Source organism: Telmatherina bonti, assembly GCF_933228915.1.
Source record: "Telmatherina bonti genome assembly, contig: scaffold_286, whole genome shotgun sequence".
Classification (NCBI taxonomy): Eukaryota; Metazoa; Chordata; class Actinopteri; order Atheriniformes; family Telmatherinidae; genus Telmatherina; species Telmatherina bonti.
Genome location: NW_027634764.1, coordinates 1 through 10,188, shown reverse-complemented (window position 1 = coordinate 10,188; position 10,188 = coordinate 1). Strand labels below are relative to the sequence as shown.

The 10,188-nt window shown below is 37.9% G+C and overlaps 2 protein-coding genes across 2 annotated transcripts; one reads left to right on the top strand and one right to left on the bottom strand.

Annotated features, from left to right (window-relative positions):
* Positions 1–78: 78 nt before the first annotated feature.
* On the bottom strand, positions 79–4,872 carry dctn3 (dynactin 3 (p22)). The gene is made up of 6 exons (XM_079264259.1): positions 4,731–4,872; positions 3,308–3,392; positions 2,869–2,955; positions 1,032–1,115; positions 394–452; positions 79–307 (listed from the first exon to the last, which is right to left on the bottom strand). Exons 1-6 carry the CDS (start codon positions 4,830–4,832, stop codon positions 227–229), a joined length of 498 nt encoding a protein of 165 aa, XP_079120385.1. The 5' UTR covers positions 4,833–4,872; the 3' UTR covers positions 79–226.
* A 1,649-nt stretch (positions 4,873–6,521) lies between these two features.
* Positions 6,522–9,843, top strand: LOC306774260 (autophagy protein 5-like; the record flags this gene model as incomplete). The annotated part of the gene is made up of 5 exons (XM_079264258.1): positions 6,522–6,585; positions 6,966–7,154; positions 8,059–8,186; positions 9,432–9,510; positions 9,681–9,843. Coding segments are annotated over exons 2-5 (478 nt in total), but the record flags the coding sequence as incomplete, so codon positions are not given.
* Positions 9,844–10,188: the final 345 nt, after the last annotated feature.

The window sequence follows — 10,188 nt, the reverse complement described above, 5'->3', positions numbered from 1 at the left end:
TGACAGATGTTACTTAGTGATGAGTTGTGCCAGAAACAGTTATTTTCTTTAATATTATTAGTTTAAGAACATGAGCATTTATGTGTTATATTTTTCAATCCCAAGAAGAAAAACACAACATAATGAGAATGATGCAAAAAAAAAAAAGAAAAAAAAACCCAATTACATTTAGGATTTTTGTGACTTTAAGTCTGGTCACTGAGTCTAATACTTAAATCTGAAGTGCTCATATAGAAGGAAACGGTACCATTTTGTTGTATTCCTCAAATAGCTTCTTCACTTCAATCGACTGAGCTTCAGTTTGGTCCTAAAAGATACACAAACAAACGAGTAAACACTATAAGCATAGAAAGACTTAAAGCTGTAGGTAGAGAGACAAAGCAGACAGGCTACCTGTTCTTTAATGTGAATCTGTGACAGACGCTGCAGCTTGGTTGCATGTTCAGGTACATCTGCACAGCAACAAAACAGGTAAAACAGACAATGACAGCTTCAGCATTCTAGCCATTAGTCACAGGACAATCCCACAAAACAATAGGAAAAACATGAAAAATACAAATACTGACAACACAGTGGGGTGAATAGTTTGTACAGATGTTATACATTGTAGGGTAGTTCATACAAAAATTCACATTTTCATAGAACATTGCACTGTAGCAAGATGAGGAGAGTGAACTTTCTTTATCTGAGTGTTTTAATGTTGGACAGGTGTATATCTAATGACCAGAGGTGGCAATTCCTGGTCCAGAAAGTAAAAGTCCTGCCATGTTTTTGGATCTAGCTGAACATTTAGAACAGGTGTTTTCTCCAACAGGCTTGTTTACCTAGCAAATACACTCTGCTCACTAAATTCAGCTCGTTTGGTGAATGATCAAAACAGCCGCAGGACAGGACTTTGACTTTTTGGACCAGGAATTGCCACCTCTGCCAATGACTATAGACTCTGAACACTTTATATCAAAGAATAAAAGCTACTATTACAGTGCATATATCAGTATATTTGGATAGCATGCTTCCTGCTAGATTCAAACCTCTGATGTAGGTGCTGTCCAACAGTGGTTGCAAGTTGTTGACCTGCTCTAGCAAAGCAGCTTGAGAAAGCAGGAACTCTTCCTCTGTACAGACAAAGATACTGAATAAGTACACAAAGTTTTACATATAAAGCATTTAAATAAGTATAATATAATGTTGGATTATCATGCTAATTTCAATTTTACAAATTTTGTGCTCTTCTGGGGCCTCATTTATAAAACTGTGCGTAGCAACGCTGACTACAGGTGGCGTACGTACGGAAAACAGGAAATGTGGCGCAAAAAAAACCTTCCCGATTTACAAAGCGGTGCGCACGTATGTCCCACGCCTGTTTCGCTTCATAAATCAGGATCAACACTAAATGTTGTCACGCCCATGTGTTGGCCATAAAAGGTCTGGTGAACACCCCTGATAAATATTAATCCATCTCATTTCCATGACAGTTCGGCAGGGAAAAAAGCAAAAAAGAGGAATTTTCTGGAAAATGAGGTAGAAATTCTAATCGATGAGGTTGTAAAATGTAAAAATATTTTATCTGGTGGAGACGGGATGAACATCACAACCACCAGAAAGGCAGAGGAATGTCAGCAGACGACAGATGCTGTCAGCGTGTTTCATTAGCGACCGGACTTATCCAGAAAGTAAAAATAAAGTGGTCAGAGAATAAAATGTAGGGAGAGAGCTGCATCTTCGTCCACAGGAGGAGGATGTTTGCCAGGGAGGAAGGGGGGAGCGCAGTGATTCCACCTTGTTCCCTAGCTGCGGTAATAGCCATCAAGGAGGACGTGCAGGAGATGGAGAGAAATAAACACCACCCTGACAGAAACGACACTAAAGATAAACTTGTGAATGAATCAGAATTCTCCACCTCTGATGTGTTGCATCATTTCTAGACGTAAAGCAGCAGCGTTTGGTTCCAACGTGAGAGGATGATTGACAACACAATCATTCAGATTGGATGATTGTTCAGGTGAACGCAGGTGAAGCACTGACATCATTTAGTACCATGTTATGTAGCGCCTCCACCGTCTGCACACATCTGCAGCTGTACAACAGGTTTCCTCCTGGGCATCGAGGCACCTCCGCCTGCCTCCATCTGCCCGATGGCCGCTACGCCACAGCGTGTCTGGCTGTGGAGAACATAGTTCTTTTCTGCGCTCTGGGTTGGAAAAAGGATCGGACCCGACCTGTCAGTCATTTCCCTTTGGAAGGTGCCGGGCTCGACTCCAGAGTCTCCAAGCTCCTCCGCAGGGACAGATAAGCCACTGTGCGCCTTTACACATTTGGGTATATTTTATATCCAACCATCACTTCATGTTTTGTATCTGCAGGTGGAGGAAACACCCTGATCAGCCTAATGATGGGCTGTTGTCATGGCGACCACGTCATCATACAATTATTCATTAAGACTTTTATTATTGTGGCAGCTTTTGTATGACTTAACTGTGAGAAATGTTTTTTATAACACGTAACTGCTTCGTTTCAGAACAGATTTTAGTGGTTGATGCTTTCCGTGGTGAAGTAATAATATCAAATGTGCACTTTTTTTTATTTGCAAATGCTGTTAATGTACGGCATTCTGCATAAAGATTTATATCAGATTTTGAACAAATGTATCAAATTTCACACCATTTCTTTGGTTTTATTTTCTGCCTTTGGTGTCGCCATTTCCCGTTTCTCTAGATTTTGTGCGTACGCCAGGGTCAGAGTTGGCGTGGAGGTAGGGACGTTTTACCGCCAAGTCGTGTTTTGATAAATCCCAAAAGTTGACTATAATTGGCATACGCCAGGTTTTGTGCGTGTGACAGCTTCGTAAATGAGGCCCCTGGTACTTACCAGCAAGGATGAACTCCAGTTTCATCGCATCTGGTACAGAGATGTGGTCGGTGAACTGGGGGTCCAGGTATTTCATAAGGTCCTCAACTGCACCACACACACAAACCAATGAATGCGTTCACAAATTGTGAGACCACAGATTACATGAAATGAGGGGGAAAAAAATCATGTGAACACATTGTCACTTCTCATTGTAAATCCCACAAAAACACTTTCAAATGTTCACCTAAAATGAAAGAACTGTTGGTGGGCCCATAATTATCATTAAGCAGCACAACATGTGTGGTTCAAGTACTTTCAGTGCACAACACCCTGATTCCTCCCTTTAGGGCTCTAATTCTAATAAATAAAATTCAAAATCCAAAGATGAATGCATCAACATAAAAGTGCATCTCTCTGGAGTGAAATAATTCATGCAGCACATGGCTGACTGACTCACTTTTCTTGTGGAGGATCTTTACTCTCTCCCGCTTGTTGGCTGTGTTGGTCAGACCAGACTGAATCCTGGCCAAAGATTCTGCACACTGCAGATCAAAAATAAACAGATTAGTTTTCATTGTGGTGATTAGAAAATGTATGGAAAAGTCAGAAGCAGTCTTCTTGTGGAATTTATACAACTGTGCTCGACATCCGACACAAAATCCCAAAGGTGCAGAAGGAAGCTGCGATGGAAGGAGAGCATTTTCATTTGGTGCACCGTTCTCCTCTAGGCTTCCTCAGTACTACAATTGTAATGACTTGAAGTTTATATTCATAAAAGGACAGAATTAACTTGCAGCATAAAAAAACAATCTAATTTTATAACTATATTTGGGTTAAATCTGAGTCACACAGAGCAGAAATGATAAGATACTTCCAATTATTAGCCATTCATACTGATATCAAGTTGTGATCTCAATAAATAGGGCTTTGTTGGATCTGAGAAACATGATCTGCTAGAAAACCTTCCAACTTCAATGCCTCTTTGTAAGTTTGGTGTTTGTCACATCACATGCTCTGGTGGGGCAGACCCTCTTCAGAAAAATATTGCTACTACCGCACTACATATCTATCAGGTTCAGGTACAGGTGACTTTATCTGTACCCGTATGTAGATTTGTTTTACAGCGATTTCAGATTTAGTGTCACAGAAGACAGTAAATAAAATAGACACATAAACAGACATTCTGACATGCACAATGGCTCACAAAGTCAAAAATCAAATAAATAGTTACATTAATAGATAAGGTAGGAAAAGAAGATTCTTGGAGTGTTACAGTGACATTAACACTGTGTTTCTCAATTCCAGTCCTCAGGACCCCCTGCCCTGCATGTTTTACAGGCAGCCCTACTTTAACACACCTGAATGAAAAAAAGGGTTCCTTAACAGGCTGCAAAGAACCTGATGAAGAAGTTCAATAATCTGACTCAGGCGCTTTGGAGGAGGATCACGTCTAAAACAGGCAGGGCAGGGGGGCTGAGGACTGGAATTGAGAAACACTGCATTAACATGTCATATAATTAAAGGTTCATGTACTACACATGATACTTTGAACACACACACACACACACACACACACACACACACACACCTTGCTAATGGAAATGACAGCCAGATGAAAGACAACTAGCTGTATTTACATGCTAAGTACGGGCTAAATAACAATGCAGCTGGCAATGAAACATAAATTTTATTATCTAAGACGGATTTTAATTCAGGTAACTTTTGTTTTAATGTAGAGTTCACTGTGCTGTGCAGAAAAAGAAACAGGGCGTTTCCTCGCGCTCCATACAGTCGTCGTTTGTTGTGCTAGGCTAATAGCTAGCTAGTAAACTATTTCCATTAGAACCATTCACGTAAGAGTGCAGACACTTTGGACTAACCTTAACAGGTTTTCCACTTTTGTTTCTTCTTTCGCCGTGTATTCTGGCTTCCAGCGCCTGAAGACGCATTTCAAGACTGTCTGTATCTAATTTCTTATCCATTCTTGAAGCTAACGATGAGCGATGCAAAAGCTCAACCGCATAAACCATAGACATCATAGATACGTAGACGCATATACAAGCTGACGTCTCATCGCGCCGCCATCTTGGATGGGTCTTTCATGCGCCTCCAATGCGGGTTTTTTTTTTTTTTTTTTTTTTTTTTTTTTTTTGTAAGGTGTAGGCCAAACCACAGCAATAACTTCACTAATTTTTACCTGATTTTTGTCACAGTTTGGTTTGTTACAAAGGGCAGTGATATTGTTATATGTATCACTATAAAACATTAGTTTTAAGAATGCTATTTAAAGACATATGGTAGCTACAATATAAATAAATGTATACATTAATTTGATACTAACATATTTGATTGTTTATTGATGCATTTGGATTTATATATCTATTTCCATCTGGTTAAATAAATTATTCAACCTTGTGAAATGTACTTCTACACAAACTGCTTTCAGTATTACACGGGTTACTGCAACTGTATGCTGAACAAAATACTGGAATAGTTGCTGGCTTTCCCTTGACTACGGTTGACTCTTTCTTTTATTTACATTTATTAATTAATCAATATAGAGATACAGTTGTACAAAGTCTGAAAATAAAGTATTGTATCAAAACTGTGCAATTTAGAAGTTAACCAGAAAACACTTGGAGAGCGCAAATCTCCGCCAAGGCCTTGAAAACATTCCTGGATCCAAACGGTGATCCACCAAAATCAGTTCTTCCTTTTCACATGTCCAGCAAGTCCTGAAAATTTCATGAAAATCCATCCATAACTTTAGTTATTTTGACTTGAACACAAACAGATAAAGCCGGTGAAAACATGACCTCCTTGGCGGAGGTAATTATGCTACCATGTAAAAATCTCTTGATAGATAGATAGATAGATAGATAGATAGATAGATAGATAGATAGATAGATAGATAGATAGATAGATAGATAGATAGATAGATAGATAGATAGATAGATAGATAGATAGATAGATAGATAGATAGATAGATAGATAGATAGATAGATTGATTGATTGATTGATTGATTTCCCTAAAAGGGAAATTCAAATTGTCCCGTGACTCAATAAAACACTAAAAACACTCACTCTTCCACCTCCTCCACCTAACTGTGAAGCATTAATATAATATTTTTCCATAAACACTTCATAGGAGTAAGATGTATTATTTTCATATATATATATATATACACACATACACACACACACACACACATATATATATATATATATATATATATATATATATATATATGTGTGTATATATATATGTGTATATATATATGTGTATATATATAGACGCCTCATTGCGCGATGAAGCGTGAACCAGCGTCGCCGCCATATTGGATGGGTCTCCGCTCCGCTAATCTACTCAATGAAAATAATACATCTTACTCCTATGAAGTGTTTATGGAAAAATATTATATTAATGCTTCACATTAATATATACATACATACATACATATATATATATATATATATATATATATATATATATATATATATATATATATATATATATATATATATATATATATATATATAATTTTTTTTTAATTTTATTTATTTATTTATTTATTTTTTTGTAGCATTCGGAGTGATGAGTTTGGTCGTAGGGTGTCGCTGTTTCGCCGGTAATGTACAGCTCTTTTCCGGTATGTTGACAGTAAAGGGAAGGAAAACACCGTCTGAAAGGGCCCATCTCCCATTCAGCTTGTCTACAAGAGATCGACCAAAAAAGTAAGGCGTTTGCTCATAACACCTCTTCATTTTCTGCACAAGGCGTGTATTTCCATGCGAAATAGTAGCAGTAATCTGTAAATTAGCACATAAGTTCACGATAAGCATGTGTTTGCGATATTTCCAGCAGCTACGTTAGCACACCTAGCTTTCAAGCTAATGTCAGTTTTGGCATCACAGTTGCGTAGTTTGACAGGCGTGCAGCACCAGAAAAGTTGCTGCATTTATGACTGGGTTATAACTCTACAGATAGTTTATCATATATATGTCATTGTCCTACCTCAGGTCAAGTTATTTCATTCAAGCTTGAGCTTACCTTTGCTGTATTCCTTTTTATGATTGAGGCATGATAATACTTTTACTTTCTGATCCTCTGACAGCAGGAAGCTGTTTGCCTTTTGGACTCAGGGCTCTGTGTTGGGAGAATTTATTCTTTATGTGTCACTGGAAGCATCAACAGCATGGCAGATGACAAGGACGTGTTAAGAGACGTTTGGTTTGGCCGGATACCCACCTGCTTCACACTGAACCCGGATGAGGTTACAGAGAGAGAGGCAGAGCCCTACTATGTAAGTACAGAAATGCTCTGATCTTTGCAACGAGCAAACCTGGAAACACCTGGTTTTCCAGCTGTATTCTTGATGGGATTGCTGTGTCACATTGCTTTTCTTCACCGATCAGCATTGATGCACATTGCCCAGAAACAACACTGATTTACTTGGTTTGACTTTGTGTTTGTGCAGCTAAAATTAGTGATAACTTCTTCCATCACATAGAATAAAATGATGTAAACACGACTCCTCCACCAATAAGTGCACCGTGGAAAAAGGTGGTAAAATGTCTTACTGGTCAGTGAACTGGGGAGGGGGCAGACCAGGATGTAACAGATTAGACAGATTGACCAGATGTGTTGGCTCTGTGGTGGTGATGGGCATGCAGACGGAGTTTGTTGTGGTGATTGCAACACAGAGGAGCATGCTGCTGTCACTGAGCTCCTTTACAGACAGATTTAGGAAGTCCTTCCTCCCCCAGGGCCCATCAGACGTTGTTGTGGAGGGATGGAGGGTGGGGCACCACATTTTGCAGACAGGGTAAAAGATTTTCACCTGCAGGCCATTTTGTCTTGACACATGCCATTTGTTTGCTGTCACTTTCAATCTGACTTGTGTTTACTTTTTTTTATTTACATACTTTTTTCCCAACATCATTCCACTATATTTCTATTTGTGTGATTTATGTTGATTTCTGTATTGTTATGTTTTTTTTATGCTGTTCAGTCTCCATGCTTTCTCTCCAAGCTTTCACAGTATTTTAAAAAGAGTCTGTGACATGATAAGTACAAACCAGGGATGCATACACTGATAGGACATATGTTCATGTCACACTAGTTGCAGTTGGAAACCTTAAATTTGGCCCAAAGAGCCACAGGCTGTTTTAATAATCTGTCTTCCTCTGTTCTCTTGATTTTGTCAGCTGCTGCTACCCAGGGTTAGCTATCTCCCTCTGGTTACAGACAAAGTGAAAAAACACTTCCTCAAAGTGATGAGGGCAGAAGACGTGGAGGAGATGTGGTTTGAATACGAAGGAACACCACTCAAATGGTGAGAGAGTGATTGTTACAGGAACTGATTTTACTGATTTTAGTAGTTGTGTTGCGCATGTGTTCTTACATTGTGGGTTGATACAGATGGAGCTTTTTATTTCTTTCTGTATTTGGTACCTAAAAGCATATTAAAGTCATGTATTTTAATTTTTCTGTCACAATCTTCATTTTTTATTTACATTAATTATGTTATTACAACAAGCAGTATCATCATGCCCAGTGTGTAGTTAAGGTGCAATTTTTGAGTAAATATAACTTTTATGTCTATGAGTTAAAATCTAGATCCATTCGGTTGTATGGGATTAAATGTTTTGTATACAACCGTTTGCAATCATCTGTGTTTTAGAAAAAAATCTAAAATCATAGAAGTGCATTAACACTAGATTTTCACCCACATTAGAAGTCTCAGCTTGTATGAACTGGCTCAGCTCTTTTTGCAGCCGAGCCAGTTGCAAGACTGCAGGCCTAAAATATGGCCACAAGGTGTCACTATTGCACCAGTAACTGAGTCAATGAATGTGAAGAAACTAAAATCATTCTAAAAGACACTGGAGAAGAAGAAAAGCTTTTGATTAAGCTTAATCAGTTGTTTATCAGTGTTTACTGGGTTAAGTTTCTTAAACATAAAGATATGCCGCTTACTTTTCTGACTTTAAACTCTAAATCAATTCCCATTGCAATACATTTGTTCTCTGTTCAAGTTTTATAGTAGGAAGCTTTCTGCTCTGGTAACCTGTAATATTTCTTTTTAGTTCGTTTTTACCTAATAAGAGCAAGTACATTGGGACAGACAGACTACTTGACCTCTTTGTATCTTGTCGTAAATGACTGATGAATTGATTGAAATGAAATGTCGTAAATGACTGCTCTGTCTAGAAGAGATGTTTAAAAAGATATTACAATGTGGTTCTGTTGTGGCTCTCTAGATTCTAGAAACTAAACCAGATCTCAGCTTGAAACAAATTAAAACTAACTCGATGGAACCACTTTGGACCATTAAGGAAAAGCAGGATGCGTTTTCAGAATTAAATTTGCTGAGAGCTGTAATTTATTTTACAAGGAAAAAAAGAATAAGTGATATATACCCGTTTATATGACATTTTCAAAAACACCACAACTAACAAGTTATCATTTGGTTTAATAGTCAGAGTTAGAATAGTCATCATGGCCAGCTATTCACTGTGATAAATTGACATTTTTTCCTAATACTATTATTTTCTGTTTGAACTTCTGTGGATTTAAGGCACTATCCAATTGGAGTTCTGTTTGACCTCCATGCCTCTCACACTGTTTTACCGTGGAGCATCACTGTGCACTTTAAGGTAAGAGCCAATCAGAATATGTGTGCTCTGCAGAAAAAAAAAAGGTAAACTTACAATGTCAGCTCAACAGTACCATAAAACTAAATGCACGATCATATTTATTTTGTATAAACCCACGATGAATGATCAAGATTAATAATTTGACTTTCCATAAAATGTTTGTTTGTCAGAGTTTTCCAGATCATGACCTGCTCCACTGTCCAACCAACTCCGTGGTAGAGGCCCACTTCATGTCCAGCATCAAGGAGGCTGACGCCCTGAAGCACAAGAGCCAAGTTGTCAATGACATGCAGAAGAAAGACCATAAACAGCTGTGGATGGGCCTGCAGAACGGTAAATGTGCACACATTTTAAAGAAGAAAGACCACAAGCAGCTGACAGGGGAAGTGACACACAATCCTACAATCACATAATCACTCATTAACCCTCAGAGCTACCGGTGTTCTCATCTTCCTGCAACTCACCCAGCGACACACATGCTGGCTCTCACACTGCAATATATATATATATATATATATATATATATATATATATATATATGTGTATGTATATGTATATATATGTGTATGTATATGTATATATATGTGTATGTATATGTATATATATATGTATATATATATGTATGTATATATATATGTATATATATATGTATGTATATATATATGTATATATATATAT